The sequence below is a fragment of the Hyla sarda genome, chromosome 7, assembly GCF_029499605.1.
Source record: "Hyla sarda isolate aHylSar1 chromosome 7, aHylSar1.hap1, whole genome shotgun sequence".
Classification (NCBI taxonomy): domain Eukaryota; kingdom Metazoa; phylum Chordata; class Amphibia; order Anura; family Hylidae; genus Hyla; species Hyla sarda.
The window spans coordinates 28,933,418-28,961,161 of NC_079195.1; the positions used below are offsets into that span (position 1 = coordinate 28,933,418).

The 27,744-nt window shown below is 49.0% G+C and overlaps 2 protein-coding genes across 2 annotated transcripts in view; one reads left to right on the forward strand and one right to left on the reverse strand.

The window, feature by feature from the left end:
• CLSTN3 (calsyntenin 3) overlaps positions 1 to 27,744 on the forward strand; it is a 141,398-nt gene that overhangs the window by 1,024 nt on the left and 112,630 nt on the right. Inside the window, exon 2 of the mRNA XM_056529207.1 lies at positions 10,392 to 10,465. The gene's annotated coding sequence lies outside the window, so the exon portion shown is untranslated. The remainder of the gene's footprint in view (positions 1 to 10,391; positions 10,466 to 27,744) is intronic.
• RBP5 (retinol binding protein 5) lies at positions 766 to 26,077 on the reverse strand. The gene is made up of 4 exons (XM_056529218.1): positions 25,880 to 26,077; positions 23,523 to 23,701; positions 10,230 to 10,331; positions 766 to 1,206 (listed from the first exon to the last, which is right to left on the reverse strand). The coding sequence occupies exons 1-4, from the start codon at positions 25,950 to 25,952 to the stop codon at positions 1,156 to 1,158; spliced, it is 405 nt and encodes a 134-aa protein (XP_056385193.1). The 5' UTR covers positions 25,953 to 26,077; the 3' UTR covers positions 766 to 1,155.

Here is a 27,744-nt window from a genome sequence, read left to right on the forward strand (position 1 = left end):
ACAGTTCCTGACACGGACTGCGGTGGCAGCAGAGAACACTGTGGTCACACTGGAATGAACTACACAACTTCCTCTGGAGCATACGGCAGCTGTTAAGTACTGGAAGACTTAAGATTTTTAAACAGAAGTAATTTACAAATCTGTATAACTTTCCGGCACCAGTTGATTTGAAAACATTTGTGTTCCACCGGAGTCCCCCTTTAAGGGGGTTGGTTACAAAGTATCAAGTCTAGACCTCTCAAAGTCTGACATCCTGGATCAGGACATGGTATCTGCACTGATACATTGTGACAAACATGGAGAAAGTTTTTTTTTTCCTTTGGTGTACCCCTTTAATATAGAGTTTTTTTATATTTTTTTTTTATGACAGAAAAATGAAGAACTCCAGCTCTGAATAGATCAATGTGCCATCTTTATTCACCGGACGCTACATGGAACACAGGTAAGACAGGCTGTGACGCGTTTCGGCCAGGTGCTGGCCTTACTCATACGAGTAAGGCCAGCACCCGAACGAAACGCGTCACATCCTGTCTTACCTGTGTTCCATGTAGCGTCCGGTGAATAAAGATGGCACATTGATCTATTCAGAGCTGGAGTTCTTCGTTTTTCTGTCTTCAAGTCTTCGGGTGCAGTCCGCATCCTGCTCCGTGCTCTAATCGTGGGCTTGGGGTGAGCCGATTCAAGTTTACCTTTTTTTTTTTTTTTATGTCACAGTATTGAAAAACTAAATATATAAGAAAAGTGACTTTTCATTGTATGATTAATCTTTATTTGGAGGAAATAAGCATAACATCCGCTTTAGCTTTGACGGTGGGGTGTGTACAATCTATGAAGGTATTGTAGTTCTGCAACGATGGATTGTTAAGGCATCATGTTCACCCACTATTCCGCTAGATCAGTGGTTTCCAAACTGCGGACCTCCAGCTGTTGCAAAACTAAAACTCCAAGCATGCCCGGACAGCCGTTGGCTGTCCGGGCATGCTGGGAGTTGTAGTTTTGCAACATCTGGAAGTCCACAGTCTTGAGATCATCATGAGCACAGCCACCGCGCGCAGACGCCTTCTCAGTTATAGATAATCACATGACAGCAATAACGTGAAGAGCGCAGAAAACAAACATATCCCTACGGACCTAACAGGTTCACAATCTTCTTCATTACACCCTGCGGAAGGTTTGTTTGCAGACTGCGTCCCTCGCCGTCAGCTCCTGGCAAGAAAGAAGGATAAAGTGTTAAAAAGGCAACTCCTCCACCCAACATTTCTATTGCTCCAATCTATCTAACATAAAAAAGAATGAAGCAACTTCATCAATCTTTGTGACTTTTTGACATCATGGCCACTAGGGGGCTCCAGTGCAGATGAAGAACAGACTGGAGAGGGAGTGGGTAGGAGATCTCTCCAGACTTTGTATAGTAATCAGCAATCTATATAGATTGCTGGTTACTGTCTAGCAATCAAGGGGTTTACCTGCGATGCTTAGCATTGATAGTTAACTCCTTCCTTGCTAGTTTGGCGCTGGTTACTGTTCTGAGCCTCAGGCAGCTGTTTTTGGTGGAAGAATTAGAAAATTCTACCACCAGATCAGGTTGCGCGAGGCTTGCAACATTGTGCCAATATACCTGACCCACAGAGTGATACACCTGGCGTGCAGCTAAAGCCAGCATGGTGAGGCTGGAGTGGCCTCTGTGTATCTTTGATGTGTGCGACTTTTGTGTGCAGATGATACCACGCCCAAAACACACCACACTGTTGTACCTTTTCTCACAAAAACACTGTGGCTGGTTTCAGCCTTACACATGACTGCAGGATCAGACTACACAAAGATTATTTGTAGTCTGTTACCATGGAAACACATAGGTCAGGGACCAGAAAATGTGCACCAAATGACCTGGCGCACAAGCTTTGATAAATACATTCCCCCTATGTGTATACAGCTCCTACACATACCTATTTGTTTCTATGGTTACAGACTACAAATAATCATTATGTAGTCTGATCCAGCAGTGATGTGTAAAAAGACAAACAAAAATAAAAAACGCCATACACCCTGTTCCAAATTATTATGCAAATTCTATTTAAATGTCACAAAGATTAAATAAGGAGATTTTTGTTTACTTACCGTAAAATCTCTTTCTCGAAGAATCCATTGGGGGACACAGACCGTGGGTGTATGCTGCTGTCTCTAGGAGGTGTGACACTATGGTAATGGTAGCAGGATATACTCGCCTTCAGGCTCTGAGCTAATCCGTTTAAGTTCCAGAGCAATAGGAGGAGACCAACAGGTCAAAGAAAAACCCAAAACTGTCTGAGAACCAGAAGAAAAAAACATGACTGAACACACCCTCGGACAGAGAACCAAAGGAAAATCCCAAAAAGGGCAGGAGTTGTGTCCCCCAATGGATCCTTAGAGAAAAGGAGATTTTTATTTACTTACCATAAAATTTTTCTCGATCGGCTCCATTGGGGGACACAGACCGTGGGACGTACCAAAGCAGTCCCTTGTGTGGGCAGATAAGCAGTCAGGCAGACGGCCGATCCACTGCCGCCTGCAACACTTTACGACCCAGACTAGCATCAGCCAATGCGAAAGTATGAACTCGGTAAAACCTCGAGAAAGTGTGCAAAGACGACCAGGTAGCCGCCTTGCAAATCTGCAAGGCCGAGGCTCTATCCTGGAGAGCCCAGGATGCCCCAACAGAACGGGTAGAATGAGCCACAACCCTGAAAGGAGGAATCTTCCCCTTACAGCAATAGGCTTCCGAAATGGCGGACCGAATCCACTGAGAAATGGTGGCCTTGGAAGCAGGTTGTCCCTTTCGACAACCTTTCGACTAAACGAAGAAGTGATGGAGAGATAAGACCGAACAGCCCGAATTACATCCAGCTTGTGTAGTAAGCGCTCCTTAGGATGAGAAGGAGCAGGACAAAAGAACGAGAGGACAATGTCCTCATTGAGATGAAAAGCAGAGACCACCTTAGGCAAAAAAGGAAGGATCTGGCCGGAAAACAACCTTGTCCTGGTGCATCACCAGAAACGGAGAACGGCAGGAAAGAGCTGCCAATTCAGACACCCTCCGGATGGAGGTGATAGCAACAAGAAACGCCACTTTTCAAGAAAGAAGGCGGAGAGACACCGCTGTAAGGGGCTCAAAGGGTGCACCCTGGAGGGCACTCAGAACCAAATTCAAGTCCCAAGGGGAAGAGGGTGACCGATAAGAAGGAACAGCGTGCGCCACTCCTTGAAGGAAGGTCCGGACATGAGAATTAGAAGCCAGGGGCCGCTGGAAAAGAACAGCAAGGGCCGAAATCTGACCTTTAAGCGAACTGAGAGATAACCCCAGTTCCAACCCTGACTTCAAAAAGGAGAGAAGACGGGGAGCCGAGAAGGTTACCGGGGAGAAGTCCTGAGCTTCACACCAACGAAAATAAGACCGCCAAATACGGTGGTAAATTCTTGCGGAGGAGGGCTTACGAGCCTTGAGCATGGTGTGAATGACTTGGGAAGAGAACCCGCAGGCCCTCAAAACCGCAGTCTCAACCGCCACGCCGTCAAATGCAGCGACTGTAAATTGGGGTGGCAAAGAGGACTCTCAGAGAGCAGGTCCGAGCGGAGCGGAAGGCGCAGTGGAGCGTCGTCCAGGAGCCTGACTACGTCGGCGTATCACGACCTTCGGGGCCAATCTGGAGCTACCAGAATGGCGGGGACGTCCTCTGCCTTGAGCTTCCTCAGCACCCTGGGAAGGAGCGGAAGAGGAGGGAACAGATAGGGTAGGGCAAACCCCGCATAAGGAATCACTAGGGCGTCCACGGCCAGAGCCTGAGGGTCCCGGGACTTGGACTCAGGATCTTCCGATTGTGCCGGGACGCAAAAAGGTCCACGTCTGGAATGCCCCAGAGCTGCGCGAAGACCTCCGGATGTAGCTACCACTCGCCGGGGTCGGGTGAGGACCGATTGAGGAAGTCCGCATCCCAGTGGAGCACTCCCGGCATGTGAATCGCCGAAATGGCCGGAACCTTGCTCTCCGCCCAGGTGAGAATCTTGGTCACCCTGTGCCGCCCTGTCGATTTATGTACGCCACGGCCGTGGCGTTGTCCGACTGGACGCGGACAGGACGGGACTACCAATGAAGAAGACAAAGAAGAATTGCCCGTAATTCCAATATGTTTATCGGAAGATAAGTCTCCTGGGGAGACCAGAGTCCCTGAACCGTCCAATCCCTGAACACACCACCCCAGCCCGACAGGCTGGCATCCGTTGTGACAGGCTGGCATCCGTTGTAACAACCTGCCAGTGAAGGGGAAGAAACGACCGCCCTTGGAGAAGAAGGGGGGAACGGAGCCACCAGAGCAGAGACTGACGGACTCTGCGAGGGAGAACAATCTGACGATCGAGGGACAGAGGAGACCTGTTCCATCGAGAGAATCGCCAGTTGAAGAGGGCGGTAATGAAACTGGGCAAAGGGTACTGCCTCCATAGTTGCCACCATCTGACCCAGGACTTCCATACAAGTGCGGATGGAGACTGATACCTGGGTCCGTAGGGAGCGGACCCCCGACTGAAGCGCCAGACGTTTGTCCGGCGGAAGACAAATTCGGGCAGAGGCCGTGTCGAAACGAAGTCCCAGGAAGGTTAGAGACTGGGTAGGACGGAAGACTGACTTGTCCCGGTTCACCATCGACCCGAAGCGAGTCAGAGTGTGGAGAGTGATGTCCAGATTCTCCAGAGTCTGGGCTCTGGTTGGAGCCTTGATGAGAAGGTCATCCAGATAGGGTATTCCCCTCGACAGTAACAGGCCCATCACTGGCACAAGGATCTTTGTAAAGACCCGAGGAGCCGTGGCTAGACCGAAGGGGAGGGCTACGAATTGAAAAAGCCCCTCCGGAACTGCAAAGCGGAGGTACTGATGATGGCCTGGAAATACTGGCACATGGAGGTTGGCATCCTTGATGTCCACCGATGAAAGGAACTCCCCTTGTTCCAGGGACGCCACCACCGAACGGAGAGATTCCATTCGGAAGTGGCGGATAAGAAGGTGACGGTTGATATGCTTGAGGTCTAGGATTGGTCGCACAGAACCGTCCTTCTTGGTGACCACAAAAAGATTTGAATAGAATACCCCGAAAACGTTCCCCTGGAGGAACGGGAACGATAACCCCCTGGAGAAGCAGAGACTGGAGAGCCGCTCGAAATTGCTTCGCCAGAGGAGGAGACCCCCCCGAAAAAAGCGATCCCTCGGAAGGGAGGCGAATTCGATTCGGTAACCGTTGGACACCACATCCCTGACCCAAGAGTCCTCAATATGTGAGGTCCAGATGTCTCGAAAAAGCAAGAGACGACCTCCCACCCGAGAAGAAACCGTGGATGGGGGCCTCACTTCATGCAGAAGTGGGTTTGCGGTTGCCTGATTTGGGTGCAAAACGGCCAGACCGGTTGGAGTCAGACTTCCAAGACGGTCGTGCCCGGAATGAGGGAGCCTTCTTGTCCCGCGAGGGCGCCTGCCCGGACCCTTTGCTGAAGCAAGAGGTCCGAAAGGAAAAGGACTTCCTTTGGGAAGTAGGGCGAGCCTTATTTTAAGGTAACAAGGAACTATTACCTCCCGTTGCCTCAGAGATAATCTCATCAAGGCGTTTGCCAAAAAGACGGCCTCCCGTAAAGGGAAGCTCAGTGAGAGACCTTTTGGAAGCGGCATCCGCATTCCAAGCTTTAAGCCACATAGAGCGGCGGAGAGCCGCTAGGTGACCCACAGCAAAGGCAGAACAACAGGCTGACTGCATGGAAGCTGCGCACAGAAAGTCCCCAGCTTTAGAGCATTGGAGAGCCGGAGCAGATAGATCCTCTGGGGGGGATCCCGCTAAGATATCCTGATGGAGCTTTTGGCACCACTCCGACAGGGCCTTGGACACCCATGTCTAGGCGAAGATGGGAAGAAGAGAAGAGACAGCTACTTCAGAAGCAAACTTTGCTAAGGATTCTACCTTCTTGTCAGTGGGATCCTTGAAGGCAGCGGCATCTGCCAGAGGCAGTGTAGTCGCCTTAGAGATCCGGGAGATTGGTGCATCCACTGAGGGAGGGGAAACCACCTTAGCGACAAAGTCCTTGTCAAATGGATAACGTTCTTGAATTGTCTTGATTCCCGGGAACCTCTTGTCTGGATGTTTCCATGCAGATTCCAGAATGTCATCAAAGTCAGTGTGAGAGCTGAACCTTTGATCTGCTGGCTTAGCACGATGAAAGGATACTCCTGGATTGACATCTGAAGATCCTGGGTCCTCCAAGTGAAAGGTGTCTCTTATGGCTTTCACCAATAATTTCACCGTTGCAATTGAATCTGAGCGGTCCTCTGAGTCAGATGCCGGCTCGGAAGCCTAGTCCACCAGTTCACCAGGGGAACATGAATGAGTAGAGGCAGTCCTGGAGGGGGGCGACCCTGACCGGGTACGCGGCTCTGGCGTGGCAGAGCGGCGACTCCGAGAACGTCCTCTGGAGGAGCGACGTTTGTGCCCAGAGGACAGGGGGGGGGGGGGGGGACCCACGGGGGCGGGACCCACGAGGGGAATGCTCACATCTATCTGAAGACTCAATGGAAGAGTCACACGAGGCACCCCTAGTACGCTCGTGAGAGCGTGAAGTATGTGGAGACGAGGAGTGAGCCCTCTCAGAGGTCCTGCGCAGGGAAGACCCCTTCAAGGCGGACACCACTTCCCGGGAGGCCTCAGCCACCGAACAGGAGACTTGGGTCAAGTCAGCCATATACTGGGTCAGGGAAGAAACCCAGGCTTGTGGAGCGGCTAAACCCACCGGGACCGAAGGGGCATCAGGGGGTACCAGGGGGTCTGGGGGAGTAGTGGAACAGGCAGGGCAAGTGGGCTCAGCAGAGCCAGACATTTTGGTATTACAGTGCTTACAGACAAAATAAGTCACTGAAGTTCCAGGTTTCTGATTAGAGGGAGGAACAGCTCTGGGTACGGACATAATGTGGGAAAAAGGAGACAGGAACTTTCTCACCCTAGTCTGTGTCCCCTGTCAGCTGCAGTGATGAGAACTCGCTCCGTGCAGCTAGAATGAATGAACAGGCCAGCCAATAGGAAGAGAGGGGCATGCCTGAACCAAGGCACTAACTAACTGACCCCTTCTCACTGAAAATCGCGCCCACGGCGCTGATTGGAGGCTGCTTCATGCCTCTGAGAGCTCCCAGCCCTGTGGACAGAGCTACTGACCTGCTGAAAAGAACTATCATGGCGCCCGCTCCTTGTCCCGAGCACACATGTCAGCCGCATATGCGCTCGGGGGAATAGAGTGGGCGGTCTAAGCTGAAGCGCCCGGCTCACAGCAGCACCGCGGCTGTCAGCTGCGTATAAGGCGCTGCCAGCAAAGCGAAAGCAAGCCGGTGCTGAGAGCGACCGGCCCGAAACAGCGCCGCGGCTAACAGCCGCATATAAGGCGCTGTGGACGTGGTTGCACCAAGCACACACACACATAAAGTGAAGTGCCCCATATAACATGCCCCCTCAGGTGCCACTGCTCCCCAAGAATAAAGTGCAGCCCCTGTATAAGCCAGCCCCATAACCTGTAGGTGGGCTAAAAACAGGGGGTCTCCAGAGGTTGCGAGTCTGTACCTATGGAGAAAAGGGGGGGGGGGGGTACTTACCTCAACTTACCTAATGGAGTCTTCAGTGAAGTCTTCAGTCAACTTTAGTTACCTGCATCACGCCTGGCTGCTATGTGCGGGCGAGGCGAGCAGGGAAATAGGGGGACCCGGACCCATGAGGTACCAACCCAAGCGCTGACCGTTGGCAAGGGGGGGGGGGGTGAACAGCGCATATACGCAATGTCTGTGCCCCCTTACTCGCAATGGGGAAACAGGGAACCGGAGTCCCTGAGTCCCCACCTGAAAACAGAAAAGAAAAAGGAATAAAAAACTAACACATCCCTATACTAGGAAAACAAAAAATCGGAAGACCTGGTCTGGAGAAATCCAGACCATGTCCACCTCCTTCAGACACTAAGCTTAAACTGACTAGCTCAGAGCCTGAAAGCGGGTATATCCTGCTGGGAGGAGCCGACTTATTTTTTTATTACCATAGTGTCACACCTCCTAAAGACAGCAGCATACACCCACGGTCTGTGTCCCCCAATGGAGCCGATAGAGAAATTTTGTTTTTCAGTTTAACTCACGGTTGGCATTGTGTCTCAGGGCTCTTTTGATCACTGAAAACAATCTCGGACACCTGTGATAATTAGATTGCTAGGTGAGCCCAATTTAAGAAAAAACTACTAAAGGTGGGTGTCTCACATTATTAAGCAGAAACCATTTTCAAGCAATATGGGGAAAAAAAAGGATCTCTCTGCTGCCGAAAAGAGTGAAATAATTCAATGGCTTGGACAAGCTATGAAAACATTAGATATTTCATGAAAACCTAAGCGTGATCATCGCACTGTGGTGTCCCGGTACCGTATTACATCCAGTACCTAGTGTAGAGGTCCCCAAAGTCAGAGTATCTATGTTCAGGTAGGGTTCCTCGGGTGGGACAGCCCCTAGTCGCCTCTCCTTGAGTTTAACTTGTATATTAATAAATGTATATATTAGTAACTCTATCTATATTATATAGGAATGTATAGTACTTACCTTGTTCAGCATCGCAGGACCTTAGGTCATGTGACCAAGCTAGTAACCTCTATGGTATGTTGCAGGACCTTAGAAGGTCCTTGGGTCACATGTTACCCAGCATTCCCTGTAATGGTGATTGACATCCATATGGACCAATTAGCTTTAGTCCATCCCCTGCCCATAAATGGAGCTGCGTCCAATTATCGCTCTCTTGGGTTGCTGCTCTCGTGGATACCGGACTAACAGGACGGTGCTATGCAACTTTAAACGACACGCTAGGCCTCAAAACCTACGGCCTCAGCAGAACCAAAAATCGTGAGTCTTACTCTAATCCCTGCTAATACTAGCCTGACTACTGGACCGCAACTAATTCTCTAAATCCAGTGGAGCAGCGCAATAGTCTAGAGACTCTTAAGGCTGAAGTCCCAACCATTGTCAATCTCCAAAAGGAAGCTGTATTGATGAGAGACTGTTAGGCTGATGAAGTGCACAGAAAATCTTCAGTAAAGTTAACGTTGTTTACAGAAGCTTTCCGGTTATTACTCACTACTGAAGCAATCCATTATTACTCACTACTGAAACTCAGTATCATCTACCTCCCTATCGTTCCTGGGAAGGGCGGCGGTAGGAAAAGCTTTTTTGAGGAGTCCTCACCCTGGCGTCACGAATAGCAAGGGTTAACAAACACACTTTATTACCTGCACAGCTACACTCCCCATACCTTACACCCCCCCAAGCTACCACAGCACTATTAAGAGATTTGTGGCTGATTTAGAGGACAGACGGGTTCGTTCAGATAAAGGCACATTGAGGAAGATTTCTGCCAGATCCATGCATCGGATCAAGAGAGCAGCTACTAAAATACCATTTACATAGCAGCAAACAGATATTTGAAGCTGCTGGTGCCTCTGGAGTCCCACGGACATCAAGCAGCTCTGGGAGGCTATTATGACATCTTGCAAACAAATTCAAGCAGAAACTCACAAGTTCAATGGATGCAAGACTTGTGAAGTTGCTATCAAATAATTGGTCCCATGTTAAAATATAACTTTAAAAGGTTTAAAAAGTTTAAATGTTGTTAAAAGTTTGATGTAAATAGCTTTTGATTTCAGTAAATATGCTGCAAACACAACAAATGACAATTTTCAGTTCTTTACAACCTATAAAGTGTTTTCAAACCTTATTGTGTGTAATAATTTGGAACAGTGCATTGTAAGATTTTTATGTAAAAAAAAATACTCATTAGGAGGTTTATTTAATAAAATTTGAATTGTACTCTTAATAGTTGATAACGTGAGAATTATGCTGACTGTTATTTACATTAATTATTTAGGTAAATGAGAAAAATATAATTTGCATAATAATTTGGAACACTGTGTACTTTCAGTCCAGTTTGTTTTCTTTGCCTACTATTTCAAAATCGTATATTCACTGTACAAGGTTTATTTGTTTGTTGTTTTGCATTTTAGTCAGCCATATAAAATTATGTGTGCGGTTTTATACGGTTTTAGGTGATGCGGTTTTAATACTCATAGACCGTGTGCCAACCGTCTGCACAAATTGTGGTGTAAATGCACCGAAAGAAGTGTTGGTGTTAACTTTGACAAAGTTAATATCTCACCGCGTGCAACACATCTCCCTCCATCCACTGCTTCCAGCCGCGGTTTGGCACGTCACCCTTCTGTACACACACCAGCTTGTTGCCATCCCACGTCACAGTTGTCTGTAAAAGAACAGAATCAGGCACACAGAATTACTATAATATCTTTTTGTTGTGTCCCAGAACAAGATCCCCGTATGCTACTCTGAATACTGTTCGGGAGGCTTTAGCCTCAAAGATCTTCAGCTTTGTCCCAGGTATATGTTTTTAAATATATTTCTATGCAAGTGTATTTTTCTATGTTTTCTACATGCACTGAGTCTATGCAAGTGTAAGAGGTTAATTTTCTTTATCCAAGAGTCAATGCTTTCTGTACAAGAACTGGTTATATGTCACATGTCTACCCCTCAGCCAATAAAGGGCTAAGGGCTGTCCTGTTTCCACCACAGTCCCCAGGGACCGGGGAGCGGCCTAAAAGCACATGTTAGAGTTAGTCTAGCCTTGGTCAGTGAAGGAGTAATACCCTGTGCAGCTCTCACACCTTTAGTGGGAGTCTACCCCAAACCATAACATTCCAAATCAAGGCAACAAAGCTGCTACCTTTCTGCTGTGTTCTGCTACAGGGGTATAACCATAACAAATGGATGCTATAGGGACATGAGCAAAGCTGACGGGCCACCTAGCAAAGGAAGGACTAGGTTCAGGTATCCTCTGACCCCCTTCTGGATTCCCTCAACATTAGTGATGTCTCAGAGCAATCCAAGGAAACATGAGAGGGAGGGGATCCTTGCAAGTTTACCATGGCAACCCCCACCCCCCTATGAAGACCCCTGAAGTAAGCCTGCTTAAAATGGACAATTTTTAAAACAGTAGTACAGCCAATGCCACAGTCTAAATTGTTATAGATGAGTGTATCCTGAGTACTATGAGGGACAAGCCGCTCTGAGAAGCAAGACTAGTCTCAAGTCAAGTTATAAGTGTCAAGTCTCATCCTGCCATCACTGCAGCGCACCCCTGAGCCTAGCATGTACTAGGGATAGAGAACCAGTTTACTCAGGACGACGACTACAAGTCACATAGTGCTAATTCTTGTCTTTTAAATAACAAAAGGACTGTTGCAGTGACAAGTTACCATGACTTTTCAAGTACTTTATTCCAAGTCTGTGTCATTACAAGTGTCTCCTGCTGTATTAGATCTGCATCACCAGTAAAGCTGTTATCCATTAATCCTGGCTTTTGAGGTATTTATTACCTGGGGCCTTGATAAAGATAGCTACTTTATTGAAGTAGTGGTTAGTGGGAACTGTCATCTACCTACAGGGTTGCTACACTTCAGCCACCAGACAACTATAATCATCTGACACCACACACAAGAGATCCTCTATACTACACCCCACAGGACAGATCCTCCATACTACACCACACAGGACAGATCCTCCATACTACACCACACGGGACAGATCCTCCATACTACACCACACGTGAGAGATCCTCTATACTACACCACACGGGACAGATCCTCTATACTACACCACACAGGAGAGATCCTCTATACTACACCACACAGGAGAGATCCTCTATACTACACCGCACAGGAGAGATCCTCTATACTACACCGCACAGGAGAGATCCTCCATACTACACCACACGGGAGAGATCCTCCATACTACACCACACGGGAGAGATCCTCTATACTACACCACACGGGAGAGATCCTCCATACTACACCACACGGGAGAGATCCTCCATACTACACCACACGGGAGAGATCCTCCATACTACACCACACAGGAGAGATCCTCTATACTACACCACACAGGAGAGATCCTGTATACTACACCACACAGGAGAGATCCTCTATACTACACCACACAGGAGAGATACTCTATACTACACCACACAGGAGAGATCCTCTATACTACACCACACAGGAGAGATCCTCTATACTACACCGCACAGGACAGATCCTCTATACTACACCACACAGGAGAGATCCTCTATACTACACCACACAGGAGAGATCCTCTATACTACACCTCACAGGAGATATCCTCTATACTACACCACACAGGAGATATCCTCTATACTACACCGCACAGGAGAGATCCTCTATACTACACCACACAGGAGAGATCCTCTATACTACACCACACAGGACAGATCCTCTATACTACACCACACAGGAGAGATCCTCTATACTACACCACACAGGAGAGATCCTCTATACTACACCACACGGGAGAGATCCTCTATACTACACCACACGGGAGAGATCCTCTATACTACACCATACAGGAGAGATCCTCTATACTACACCACACAGGACAGATCCTCTATACTACACCACACAGGACAGATCCTCTATACTACACCACACAGGAGAGATCCTCTATACTACACCACACAGGAGAGATCCTCTATACTACACCACACAGGAGAGATCCTATATACTACACCACACAGGAGAGATCCTCTATACTACACCACACAGGAGAGATCCTCTATACTACACCACACAGGACAGATCCTCTATACTACACCACACAGGAGAGATCCTCTATACTACACCACACAGGAGAGATCCTCTATACTACACCACACAGGAGAGATCCTCTATACTACACCACACGGGAGAGATCCTCTATACTACACCATACAGGAGAGATCCTCTATACTACACCACACAGGACAGATCCTCTATACTACACCACACAGGACAGATCCTCTATACTACACCACACAGGAGAGATCCTCTATACTACACCACACAGGAGAGATCCTCTATACTACACCACACAGGAGAGATCCTATATACTACACCACACAGGAGAGATCCTCTATACTACACCACACAGGAGAGATCCTCTATACTACACCACACAGGACAGATCCTCTATACTACACCACACAGGAGAGATCCTCTATACTACACCACACAGGAGAGATCCTCTATACTACACCACACAGGACAGATCCTCTATACTACACCACACAGGACAGATCCTCTATACTACACCACACAGGAGAGCTGACAGCATAGCCCGAATTTTGGGTTCAAGTTTAACCTATGTTTTGAATTCACCGTATCTTATGGGTAACACTGATGTTGTGTAAAATGAAAACTGCTGCAGAACTCCTTGTGTCCTGCTGATGGCAGTGCTGAGCAGTAATTTTCTTTATATCTTTCCTTCTGTTGATTTTCTTCTACAGGGTTGTTTTTCATATTTTACACATCACATCTGTTATACTCTGTACCACCTCTAGATGGCAGCTGGTTGCTTTCAGTGCGGAGATCTTATACTGTATTGTCCACAGGTCCTACCTTAATAATTGTGTATTTTTTGTCTATTATTTTTAGCCATTAACACATAAGGTGAATTATAAGGTTGTGTTATTGCTGGAGGCAGGGATAAGTGTGTGTGGGAGGTTGTGACAGCTGATCATACAGACGCAGGAACATGTTGATGTCAATATTCAAAAGCTTTATTTTGCCAAACACGAGGTCTATGTGACGGGTGTTGTTCTGTTTTATCCTGGTGTGTGTGGGATATATGCAAGCTGGGTCTATCAGTCCATATATAATTGTCTAACATTATCAGCCCCCATACCATTGCATGTATAGACACTGCCATTATATTACAATTTAAAACAGTGTCACATCATCTTATCGTCATCCCATTATTATTGGTTTGTAGCTTCACATAAATGCCAAAATAATATTGCCGCTATAGCGTGCCTACATAATTCTGCCTCACAGAGTCAACAGTTGTTATTCCAGGGTGTCAGGGGTTAACAAATGTTTTTTTGTTGTCTAGGGTACCATATTGCGGTTAAAGGGGTTATTTGGTTCTTTAAGTGATGCCCATAAGTATAATTCATGCCCTTTTCAATATTTACCAGGCACAATTCATAATGGCAAAGCTTAACCTCCCTGGCGGTATGATTCTTTCTGGAAATTTGTACCAAAAGCGGTACAATTTTTTGCACTGAATCTCACATCTCCCCCATCACATTCCCCCCGTCACATTCTCCCCCCTCCTTGTCAGATTCTTCCCCCCTTGTCACATTCCCCCCCTTGTCACATTCCCCCCCTGTCACATTCCCCCCCTTGTCACATCCCCCGTCACATTCTCCCCCCCCCTTGTCACATCCCCCCCCCTTGTCACATTCTACCCCTTCATGTTACATTCCCCTCCCCCTGTCAAATCCCCCCCTTGTCACATCCCCCCCTTCATGTCACATTCCCCCTCCCCTGTCACATTCCCCCCTCTTGTCACATTCCCCCCCCTTGTCACATTCCCCCTATCACATTTCCCCCCCCCCTTCATGTCACATCCCCCCCCCCCTTGTCACATCCCCCCCCCCTTGTCACATCCCCTCCCCCTGTCACATTCCCCCCTTTGTCACATTCTCCCCCCTTGTCTTGTCCTGCAGCAGCATACACTGGGTTTGCCGGGCAGATTTCAAACCTAGTGTATTTGCTGCAGAACAAGCCCTTTCCCCTTCAGCCAATCACAGGCTTTACACCACTGCGGCCTGTGATTGGCTGAAAAGTGAAAGGTCCTAGAAGATGAATAGAGCAGTGACCAGAGCGCACGGAGGGGAACGACATCTTCAGGGACCGGGATTAGGTGAGCAAAAGTTTTTTTTTATTTTACTACTTTTTCCTTTTACATTTAGCTCAGTGTTTTTCTGTCAGGGTGCCTCCAGCTGTTGTGAAACTACTACTCCCAGCATGCCCGGACAGCCCTTGGCTGTTCGGGCATGCTGAGAGTTGTAGTTTTGCAACAGCTGGAGGCCCCCTGGTAGGGAAACACTGACTTTTAGTATTTTTCTTTACCTGCTCTGGCAGGCCCCCAGCAACGGTTTTCCCGGGGGGGCCGCATCGCTATATCGCATTGCTTTTGCGATATATCGTGCAGCCCGGCCGGGAACTCTGTAATTCTACCCCGAGCGTGACTCGGGGTTACCGATCCTGGCAGGGAAAATTAACCCCGAGTCACGCTCGGGATTACCGCTCAGGAGGTTAAAGGGCTACTGCCCTGGAAAAAAAATTTTTTTAATCAACTGATGCCAGAAAGTTAAACAGATTTGTAAATAACTTCTATTAAAAAATCTTAATTCTTCCTGTACTTAGCTGCTGTATGCTACAGAGGAAGTTCTTTTCTTTTTTAATTTCTTTTCAGTTTGACCACAGTGCTCTCTGCTGACACCTCTGTTTGTCTCTGGAACTGTGCAGAGCAGGAGAGGTTCGCTATGGGGATTTGCTCCTACTCTGAACAGTTCCTGACATGGACAAAAGGTGTCAGCAGAGAGCACTGTGGTCAGACAAAGGAAATAAAAAAAAAAAAAGAACTTCCTCTGGAGCACACAGCAGCTGATAAGTACCGGAAGGATTAAGATTTTTAAATAGAAGTAATTTACAAATCTGTTTAACTTTCTGGCACCAGTTCATAAAAATGTTTTTTTCTTGCGGAGTACCCCTTTAACTACATTAAAGGGGTACTCTTAGTAAATTTGACTGAGCTGCAATACAATACTAAATGTCTGAAGTTTCTACAATCCAAGTTGGAGATGATACTACCCCAAGCAACCAAGTCAACGGAGTCAGAGCCCCTGGGCGGCGCCACTTGTCCTAGTCAAGAAAAAGGATGGAACCATCCGCTTCTGTGTCGACTACAGGAAATTTAACAATGTCACACACATTTATCCATTGCTCGAGGAGTCACTCACCGCCCTCAGGTCGGCAGCTTACTTCTCCACCCTAGACTTAACCAGTGGATATTGGCAAGTGCCCATGGCTGTAGAAGACCAGGAGAAGACCACCTTTGTGATGCCTATGGGACTGTTCGAGTTTAAAAGTATGCCGTTTGGGCTGTGCAACACCCCTGCTAAGTTCCAGCGTTTGATGGAAAGGTGCCTGGGCCATCTGAATTTTTAAAGTGTCCTAATGTACCTGGACGATGTCATTGTGTATTCCAAGTTCTACTGGGAACACCTCAGTCATCTGTCAGACGTCTTCCAAGTCCTGATCAAGCATGGGCTTAAGATAAAGCCGTCAAAGTGTCATCTGCTTAAACCTCAGGTTCACTACTTGGGTCATGTTGTCAGCACCGAGGGAGTCTAGCCCAATCCTGAAAAGGTGTAAGTTGACAAGAACTGGCCTACCTCGCGCACGGTGAAAGATGTCAGGAGCTTCCTGGGATTTGCTGGCTACTATCACCGCTTCATTTACCACTTTGCCCAGATTGCAGAACCCCTCACAGCTCTCTTACGGGGTATGGCAAAGGAGAACTACAATGGAAGACTACCTATTGAATGGGCCGAAGAGCAAGAGACAGCATTCCGAGCTCTTAAACGTCTGCTGACAGAACCACCCATCTTTGCGTATCCTTACTACAGTCAGCCGTTCCGGCTATATACTGATGCCAGTTTTGGCGTCTGGGAGCTGTCCTTTCCCAAGTCCAAAAGGGGCTAGAGAGAGTGATTGCTTATGCCAGTGGTAACCTGCGAGGGGCAGAGAAGAACGATGCAAATTACAGCTCATTCAAGTTAGAACTTCTCGCCCTGGTATGGGCCATGACCAAAAAGTACAAAGACTATTTGGCTGCCACGACCTTTACTGTCTACACAGATAATAACCCGTTAACCCACCTGAACACTGCCATGTTGGGTGCCATCAAACAGCGTTGGTGTCACGATTCGGCTTACGGGTTGTGGATCCGCTGTGTCAGCGAGGGATTGGCGTGGACCGTGCTAGTGGACCGGTTCTAAGAGGCTACTGGTTTTCACCAGAGCCCGCCGCAAAGCGGGATGGTCTTGCTGCGGCAGTAGCAACCAGGTCGTATCCACTAGCAACGGCTCAACCTCGCTGACTGCTGAGAAGGCGTGGGACAGAAGGACTAGGCAGAGGCAAGGTCAGACGTAGCAGAAGGTCGGGGGCAGGCGGCAAGGTTCGTAGTCAGGATGGATAGCAGAAGTTCAGGTAACACAGGCTTTGGACACACTAAACGCTTTCACTGGCACAAGGCAACAAGATCCGGCAGGGGAGTGCAGGGGCAGTGATCAGATATAGTCTGGGAGCAGGTGGGAGCCAATTAAGCTAATTGGGCCAGGCACCAATCATTGGTGCACTGGCCCTTTAAGTCTCAGAGAGCTGGCGCGCGCGCGCCCTAGAGAGCGGAGCCGCGCGCGCCAGCACATGACAGCAGGGGACCGGGACGGGTAAGTGACCTGGGATGCGATTCGCGAGCGGGCGCGTCCCGCTGTGCGAATCGCATCCCCGACGGCCATGACAGTGCAGCGCTCCCGGTCAGCGGGACCGACCGGGGCGCTGCGGGGAGAGAGACGCCGTGAGCGCTCCGGGGAGGAGCGGGGACCCGGAGCGCTAGGCGTAACAGTACCCCCCCCCTTAGGTCTCCCCTTTTCTTTGTCCGGTAACTGCCTCCCCTAGGATGAGGGCACCGGGAAAGAATGGAGGGTTTCCTCAACGGCAGGCAGCACAGCAGGAGTGGGAATGGGGAGGGAGGGCAGAGGGCGAAGCCTGGCACGGGGCAGTGTGACACCAGGACGGGGGCCATGAGGAGGCACTGAGGCTTGCCTGACGGGACTGGGAGGGGGGGGAGAGGCACTTCCTATGGCAGGCAGAGTCCCAGTTCTTGATCTCCCCGGTGGTCCAATCAAGGGTGGGAGAATGAAGCCGGAGCCATGGCAGACCGAGGAGGACCTCAGAGGTACAGTTGGGAAGGACGAATAACTCAATCCTTTCGTGGTGGGGTCCAATAGACATCAGGAGGGGTTCTGTGCGGTAACGCACGGTGCAATCCAATCTGACTCCGTTGACCGCGGAAATGTAGAGCGGCTTGACGAGACGGGTCACCGGGATGCGGAATTTATTCACAAACGACTCCAAAATAAAATTCCCAGAGGCACCAGAGTCCAAGCAGGCCACGGCTGAGAGGGAGGAGTTGGCTGAAGGAGAAATCCGCACGGGCACCGTGAGACGTGGAGAAGCAGACTTAGAACCAAGAGACGCCACACCCACGTGAGCTGGGTGCGTGCGTGCGTTTCCCAGATGTGGAGGACGGATAGGGCAATCCACCAAGAAATGCTCGGTACTGGCACAGTACAGACAGAGATTTTCTTCCCTACGGCGATTCCTCTCTTCCTGGGTCAGGCGAGACCGATCCTCTTGCATGGCCTCCTCGGCGGGAGGCCCAGGCGTAGACTGCAAAGGATGCTGTGGGAGAGGTGCCCAGAGATCTAAGTCTTTTTCCTGGCGGAGCTCTTGGTGTCGCTCAGAAAAACGCATGTCAATGCGGGTAGCCAAATGGATGAGTTCTTGCAGGTTGGCAGGAATCTCTCGTGCGGCCAGCACATCCTTGATGCGACTGGATAGGCCTTTTTTAAAGGTCGCGCAGAGAGCCTCGTTATTCCATGATAACTCGGAAGCAAGAGTACGAAATTGGATGGCGTACTCGCCCACTGAAGAATTACCCTGGACCAGGTTCAACAGGGCAGTCTCGGCAGAAGAAGCTCGGGCTGGCTCCTCGAAGACACTCCGGACTTCAGCGAAGAAGGACTGGACTGTGGCTGTGGCAGGATCATTGCGGTCCCAGAGCGGTGTGGCCCAAGACAAGGCCTTTCCTGAAAGAAGGCTTACTACGAACGCCACCTTAGACCGTTCTGTAGGAAACAAGTCCGACAACATCTCCATATGCAGGGAACACTGAGACAAAAATCCACGGCAGAGTTTAGAGTCCCCATCAAATTTGTCCGGCAGGGACAAGCGGAGGCTAGGAGCGGCCACTCGCTGCGGAGGAGGTGCAGGAGCTGGCGGAGGAGATGGTTGCTGCTGTAGCAGAGGCAGAAGTTGCTGTAACATGGCGGTCAACTGCGACAGCTGCTGTCCTTGTTGGGCAATCTGCTGCGATTGCTGAGCGACCACCGTGGGAAGGTCAGCGAGACTTGGCAGCGGCACCTCAGCGGGATCCATGGCCGGATCTACTGTCACGATTCGGCTTACGGGTTGTGGATCCGCTGTGTCAGCGAGGGATTGGCGTGGACCGTGCTAGTGGACCGGTTCTAAGAGGCTACTGGTTTTCACCAGAGCCCGCCGCAAAGCGGGATGGTCTTGCTGCGGCAGTAGCAACCAGGTCGTATCCACTAGCAACGGCTCAACCTCGCTGACTGCTGAGAAGGCGTGGGACAGAAGGACTAGGCAGAGGCAAGGTCAGACGTAGCAGAAGGTCGGGGGCAGGCGGCAAGGTTCGTAGTCAGGATGGATAGCAGAAGTTCAGGTAACACAGGCTTTGGACATACTAAACGCTTTCACTGGCACAAGGCAACAAGATCCGGCAGGGGAGTGCAGGGGCAGTGATCAGATATAGTCTGGGAGCAGGTGGGAGCCAATTAAGCTAATTGGGCCAGGCACCAATCATTGGTGCACTGGCCCTTTAAGTCTCAGAGAGCTGGCGCGCGCGCGCCCTAGAGAGCGGAGCCGCGCGCGCCAGCACATGACAGCAGGGGACCGGGACGGGTAAGTGACCTGGGATGCGATTCGCGAGCGGGCGCGTCCCGCTGTGCGAATCGCATCCCCGACGGCCATGACAGTGCAGCGCTCCCGGTCAGCGGGACCGACCGGGGCGCTGCGGGGAGAGAGACGCCGTGAGCGCTCCGGGGAGGAGCGGGGACCCGGAGCGCTAGGCGTAACAGTTGGGCTTCAGGATTAGCAAATTACAGTTTAACCATCAAGTACAGAAGCGGCAAGTCGAATGTCAATGCCGACGTACTGTCTAGGAAAACCCCCGGCGAAGAAACCCCTGTCGAAGACAGGTGGGAAGATGTGGATATGCCCCATTTTACCAACGGTTCGTGAACCAGAAGGTCCGGAAAGGTTAAAGAAGACCTACACACCTGGAAGACTCTTCAAGATGAAAGTCGAGTCATGGGGGATCTGTTGGACTACCTGCTGGCGAAAAAGGTACCAATCCGTCTACGCCGGGCTCAGTGTGACTACGAGCTGAAACATCTGTGGCGGCAGAGGAAGTGACTGTTTGTGCACTAGGCACTGTTGTGAGGAAATTCTTTGGATCCGGCCTCTGGTGATTAACTTCATCAGATTCTGGTTCCCCTAAGAGAAGCGATGATGGTCCTTAACGCATACCATGATCAGTCGGGACACTTTTTCCCCAAGACCGAAGCTACTGTCAGGCGAAGATTCTATTGGATCAGAATGCGGATCGACGTTGAGAAATGGTGCAGTGAATGTGCAGTCTGCAACGTCACTAAGAATGTGCGCAAGGACACAAGAGCACCCCTCCATTCCATCCAGAGTGAAAGGCCTAACCAGTTGGTCGCGCTAGACCATGTCAAGTTGTCTGCATCCCGGTCCGGCTACACTTATGCTCTCACCATTGGGATCACTACTCTAAGTTTGTTGTTGTTGTACCTGTTAAGGACTTCACAGCCAAGACAGCGGCCCAGATGCTCTATTCCAATTGGGTGCAAACCCTTGTGTGTCCGGAGTCTGTCCTGATGGACCGTGGAACGACCTTTGAGGCCCAATTTTTCCAAGAGCTGTGTCAGTTCCATGCCTGTAAGAAACTCCGGACTACTGCTTACCACCCCCAGGGGAACGGGCTCTGTGAGTGCATCAATCAAGTCTTTATCCACATGTTGCGAGCAGCCTCTGTCTCCAGACATGAAGAGTGGCCCCGGTTGCTGCCCGAACTATTGGAGATCTATAATAACACAGTCCATTGTTCTACGGGGTACACCCTATTCTACTTGATGATGGGACGACATGGGCAGCTGCCTAAGGACAAGGCATTTGGGCTCCAAGCTCCGTTCAACAACTCTCCGCAAGCCTTTCTGGAGTGGGTCTCTGACCACCAGAGAAGAATCCAATAAGCCAAAGAAATTGTTGACAAAAAGATGGGCGAGGCTCAGCACAGACAACAACAGGACTATAATTGTCATGCCTCTGCCAAAGCACTCCAATTGGGCAACAAATTGTGGCTGTGTAAGTTTAGAACCCTTAAGTTAGACTATATCTGGGAGACTGAACCGTACATGGTGACGGCCATACCCTATCCAGATTCTGATGTTTACGAATTACAAAAGCGGGGGTATGCGTTGAAAGTTGTTTACCGTAACTGTATCAAGTTGTGTCTAAAAGAAGATCTGCCAGTGCTCCCAGCACCATCTCCTGCCAGAATGTTCCCCTGAAACTAAAAGTAAGACATGTGTAGAGGCAGAGTACATTATGCAGAGTTAAAATGGTTATATAGTATCACACTACTTGTTGAGTTCTGGGAAGAAGTGTTAAGAACCGAAGGGGCACCAGCAGCCAAAGCATTGGGTAGATAGCCTCCGGCAGCCCAATCTGCAAACTTGTGTGTATTATGGTCTAAAATGTGTTCCTAGAGCAGTTACAAAGCTCATTAATCCCACATGTTTACCAAACCAAAGAGCATGTATGGACATTTACAGTGCTACATGGACTCGTTTCTACCTTGTTCTATAACCAGACCTGTGAATGACATTTTGCATAATGCCCCAGGAATTGTCACTAGGCTCCAGTGGCCACTTCAGTCCTCCACCCTCCAGGACTGGGCGTCGAGCATGACTGTATTTAAGAGGGAGTTTGTGGTGGCCCAGTATGGGAGATGTTGCCCTGTACCCTTGCTGCCATGTTAGGTAGCCTTCTTCATTGTCCCCAGGGCCCCTTGCACCTGTTTCCTCCCTGTACATATGTTCTGCAGTGTATTGTGATTGTTACCCAGGAGGTACTAGTGACCAGGTGATCCCAAGAGTGACCTATGGGCTTCCTGCTAGTCTCCCCCATATAAGCCCTGGGTGGAGCTTCTCTCTCTTGGCTTTTAGCTCTTGCTTCCTGCTGAGGTCCAGTGCAGTCGCCTAGTGTGTGCGTCCAGAGTGTTGGAGACCTCAAAGTCCAGTCCTGCAGCCACCATCAATTCAAATAAGCTAAAGTCACAGCTTTATGAGTCAAGTCAAGTCAGTCCCTGTCATATGTCAGCGTGGTCTGCATTCAATTGTCCAGTCCTACTACAAGTCCCAGCAAGCCCTTAAGGTCTCTGTGTCACTGGTCACCTCCTTGGGCCCTGGCTGAACTGTATAGACTTTACCAACTGTCTGCCGTCAGTAAAGCTACCGTTGTTCGTAACTTGGCGTCGGAGTCATTATTGCCCCTGTGCCTAGCCCAGGATCCAGCGGTATACTTTCGGGTGATTTTAGGCTAAACCACGCCCTGAAGGGGTTAATGCCATCTGCCCCTAGGGTAACAACATCTGCCCTCATGTGCTAAGTGCATCACCCTGTCATGAGCTAGATCGAAGGGGTTTACTGAATCTGAGGGATAAAGTCAGCCCAGTATGAGTAACTTGGGAGAGGCTGTAGTCATGTTTATTTTGGGAGCTGAGGGGAGTTGGTGTGGGTCGAGGGGCCTGGGGAGTAGGGTGTCCAATTGGGACAGATACGGGGGCGGGGGCGTGACGGCCATGAGCAGGGCATGGCCATGATGTCACGAGCCTCCGGCGCTGCACCCGATGCTTTAAACGAACACTGGGTGCAGCAGGGATATTGCAGGGGTCCTACAGATCAGAACATGTGTAAAAAAAGGAGAATGTGGGGAAAAATGCAAAATGTAGTGAAACATTAGTGAATACCGTGGGAAAAAATTGTAGGGAATTAAAATCCACAAAGTAACCTACACAACACTCTTAGTAAATCAAGGCCAATATGTATGCACGGCACAGGAATAAGATTTGTAGACTAGGCTTGGCCTCCCACTGACTGTCAATCAAGTAGGGACAGGGATGGGATAGGTAGCGAGGAGGCATTCCAACCCTCAGCACTTCAGGGGCTTGGGAACACTTCTTTGTATTCTTTGCACCAAGTGTCTTCTTGTCCTAACAGCATCTAATTGTCAGCAGAGCCCGATCCCCATGCTACAAGCTTCCTGCTGTGATTCCGTCCTCAGAGGCCCCAGGGACTGGGAGTCCTGTGCAAATGCCTGGTTTGCCCCACCACTGCACTGGGCCATCTCTGTACTTTAAGGGGGAGATTTATCAGAGGAAAAGTTGCTGAGTTGCCCATAGCAACCAATCAGATTGCTTCTTTCATTTTTCAGAGGCCTTTTCAGAAATGAAAGAAGCAATCTGATTGGTTGCTATGGGAAACTCAACAACTGTTACTCTAGACAGATTTTGATGAATCTCCCCCTAAAAGTTGAGTTAGATTTAGAGTGACCGCATGGTGCACCCCTAGCGCCCCCTGCCCACAGACGCATACCATGCATGTTCTTTGGTCTATGACCGCAAGGTTCTCTTCAAATTCTTCACCCAAGGTGAAATCCATGACGTAATTCCGGAAGGTGCTGAGGGTTTTGATTATCACATGGTTACCGTTCACTATGAACTCCTTCTCTGGCCGCAGAAGTAAGACTATCTTTCGCAGAGCGATATTTAGGTCTATAAATAGAAAGACGATGTGAGAAGAGCAACAAATATGGGTACCAGATAATCAGGAGCTTTACAGATTACTGGACTAATATATAATAGTGTAATAATAAGCATCATATTGCGACCCCCCCCCCCTTCTTTAAATGACATTATACTGGCATATCCAATAACATTGTTCGCCCTCCATCACATTATACACAGTAAGATTATCACCACATAACATTATAGACAGTAAGATTATCACCCCACAACATAATACACAGTAAGATTTTCTCCCCATCACAATATAAAAAGTAAGAATATCACCAAATAACATTATATCCTGGACCACACTGCTTCCCCATCACATTATATCCTGAACCACACTGCTTCCCCATCACATTATATCCTGAACCGTACCACTTCCCCATCACATTATATCCTGAACCCCACTGCTTCCCCATCACATTATACCCTGAACCACACTGCTTCCCCATCACATTATATCCTGAACCCCACTGCTTCCCCATCACATTATATCCTGAACCACACTGCTTCCCCATCACATTATATCCTGAACCACACTGCTTCCCCATCACATTATATCCTGAACCACACTGCTTCCCCATCACATTATATCCTGAACCCCACTGCTTCCCCATCACATTATATCCTGAACCACACTGCTTCCCCATCACATTATATCCTGAACCACACTGCTTCCCCATCACATTATATCCTGAACCCCACTGCTTCCCCATCACATTATATCCTCAACCACACTGCTTCCCCATCATATTATATCCTGAACCACACTGCTTCCCCATCACATTATATCCTGAACCACACTGCTTCCCCATCACATTATATCCTGAACCACACTGCTTCCCCATCACATTATATCCTGAACCGTACCGCTTCCCCATCACATTATATCCTGAACCACACTGCTTCCCCATCACATTATATCCTGAACCACACTGCTTCCCCATCACATTATATCCTTAACCCCACTGCTTCCCCATCACATTATATCCTGAACCACACTGCTTCCCCATCACATTATATCCTCAACCACACTGCTTCCCCATCACATTATATCCTGAACCACACTGCTTCCCCATCACATTATATCCTGAACCACACTGCTTCCCCATCACATTATATCCTGAACCACACTGCTTCCCCATCACATTATATCCTGAACCGTACCGTTTCCCCATCACATTATATCCTGAACCACACTGCTTCCTCATCACATTATATCCTGAACCACACTGCTTCCCCATCACATTATATCCTGAACCACACTGCTTCCCCATCATATTATATCCTGAACCACACTGCTTCCCCATCACATTATATCCTGAACCCCACTGCTTCCCCATCACATTATATCCTGAACCACACTGCTTCCCCATCACATTATATCCTGAACCACACTGCTTCCTCATCACATTATATCCTTAACCACACTGCTTCCCCCATCACATTATATCCTGAACCACACTGCTTCCCCATCACATTATATCCTGAACCACATTGCTTCACCCTTAACATTATATCCTGAACCACACTGCTTCCCCATCACATATCCTGAACCACACTGCTTCCCCATCACATTATATCCTGAGCCACACTGCTTCCCCAACACATTATATCCTGAACCGTACCGCTTCCCCATCACATTATATCCTGAACCACACTGCTTCCCCATCACATTATATCCTGACCCACACTGCTTCCCCATCACATTATATCCTGAACCGTACCGCTTCCCCATCACATTATATCCTGAACCGTACCGCTTCCCCATCACATTATATCCTGAACCGTACCGCTTCCCCATCACATTATATCCTGAACCACACTGCTTCCCCATCACATTATATCCTGAACCACACTGCTTCCCCATCACATTATATCCTGAACCGTACCACTTCCCCATCACATTATATCCTGACCCACACTGCTTCCCCATCACATATCCTGAACCACACTGCTTCCCCATCACATTATATCCTGAACCCCACTGCTTCCCCATCACATTATATCCTGAACCCCACTGCTTCCCCATCACATTATATCCTGAACCGTACCGCTTCCCCATCACATTGTACTTAGTACCCATATAATCAGGGGGTGCTGCCATTATTTTTGCGCTCCTCATACCACTCTCACATTCTACACTTAGTGATAAATTCTTACTTAAAGCTTTGAGATATTCCTCCAGGTTGTCCTGTGACACCAGCTCGTACTTCCCATTGAGTGCTTCGGCCATGCTGGTGCCCTGTGGTTTTTACGAGAATATTACTCCTGCCTAGAAACGCTTTCTAACTCATGTTAGGGGGTCAGTCCTTGTCCCCGTGTTCCCTGGATCAGCCACGTCCCTTTTCAGTGAATCACTTTCCTCTCTTTCTCTGTCTTCGGGCGCTTCTGCCTGATCTGTCTCCCTTTAATGTTCAGCCTAATCCCTATTATATCTCAGCCGGGCCCACACAGAAATATAATCCCGGATTATACCCACAGCAATAACAACATTAACCTGCAGTCTGCCGGGAGCAGCGCTCATAGCACTGTCCGGATACCGATGATAAGTGCACCTGTACGGTGACTTAGATGACATGTCAGTATAGCAGTGCATGGTGGTATTACAGTGTTTCCCAACCAGGGTGCCCTCCAGCTGTTGCAAAACTACAACTCCCAGCATGCCCGGACAGCCTTTGGCTGTCCGGGCATGCTGGGAGTTGTAATTTTGCAACAGCTGGAGGCAACCTGGTTGGGAAATACTGCTATACCTCCATGCACTGCTATACTGCCATGCTGGGAGTTGTAGTTTTGCAACAGCTGGAGGCAGCCTGGTTGGGAAACACTGCTATACCACAGTGCACTGCTATACTGCCATGCTGGGATTTGTAGTTTTGCAACAGCTGCTCACACACTGTTTGGAAAACCCTGCTGTATACCACCATGCTGGGAGTTGTAGTTTTGCAACAGCTGGAGACACACTGTTTGGAAAACACTGCTGTATACCACCATTCTGGGAGTTGTAGTTTTGCAACAGCTGGAGACACACTGTTTGGAAAACACTGCTGTATACCACCATTCTGGGAGTTGTAGCTTTGCAACAGCTGGAGACACACTGTTTGGAAAACACTGCTATATACCGCCATGCTGGGAGTTGTAGTTTTGCAACAGCTGGAGACACCCTGTTAGGAAAGCACTGCTATATACCGCCATGCACTGCTATATCACCATGCTGGGAGTTGTAGTTTTGCAACAGCTGGAGACACGCTGTTTGGAAAACACTGCTATATACCGCCATGCTGGGAGTGTAGCTTTGCAACAGCTGGAGACACACTGTTTGGAAAGCACTACTATATACCGCCATGCACTGCTATATCACCATGCTGGGAGTTGTAGTTTTGCAACAGCTGTAGACACACTGTTTGGAAAACACTACGCTATAGGTATGCACGACCGGTTCTGCCTGTAGGCAAAATAGGCAGCCACCTAGAGCGCCCTCTTGATGGGGGCGCTGCTATGCCCACTGCAAGAAAGTTAATAGCCAGCCAGCATCCAAAGCACCCGACGCTCATCCGAAACACCCGTCCAGCCAGCACCACATCCGCCCTATGAGTAGGAGGTTTGTTACAGTGTGTCACCCCAGTAGTAAGGGGAGGCATGTCAAGGGATGTGTCTAACTTTCGTCTAAGGTGGCAAAAATCCTTGCACTAGCCCTGTAGGTATGGGAGAAAAAGATATAGCAGGTGCCTGTAGGGGGCACTAAAGATGCTTTGGGCCCCCCGACATCATTGTATTCAGAATGGTAGTACCATATATGCATGGGTGCAGCCATAGGTAGGTGATGGCCTTGTTGCAAATTTTGCATTGCAGCCCAGTAGTAAAAGTATAAGGCTATGTTCACACGGCAGGACTCCCATGCAGAAGAATTTAAAGACCTGCCTTTAATTTTTGTGGCATTCCGTGGCGGAATCCCATTGAGGTCAATAGGGCTTCATATTTCAGTGGAATTCTGTGTTTTGTGCGGAGTTGCTTAAAATTTGCCGTCT

Excerpts from the sequence above, each read along its gene's own strand:
- RBP5 (XM_056529218.1), bottom strand. The coding sequence starts at position 25,952 with ATGGCCGAAGCACTCAATGGGAAGTACGAGCTGGTGTCACAGGACAAC. Across the intron at positions 23,702-25,879 it reads GGAATATCTCAAAGCTTTAA|ACCTAAATATCGCTCTGCGA; the intron begins GTAAGAATTTAT and ends TTCTATTTATAG. Across the intron at positions 10,332-23,522 it reads TAGACCAAAGAACATGCATG|ACAACTGTGACGTGGGATGG; the intron begins GTATGCGTCTGT and ends GTTCTTTTACAG.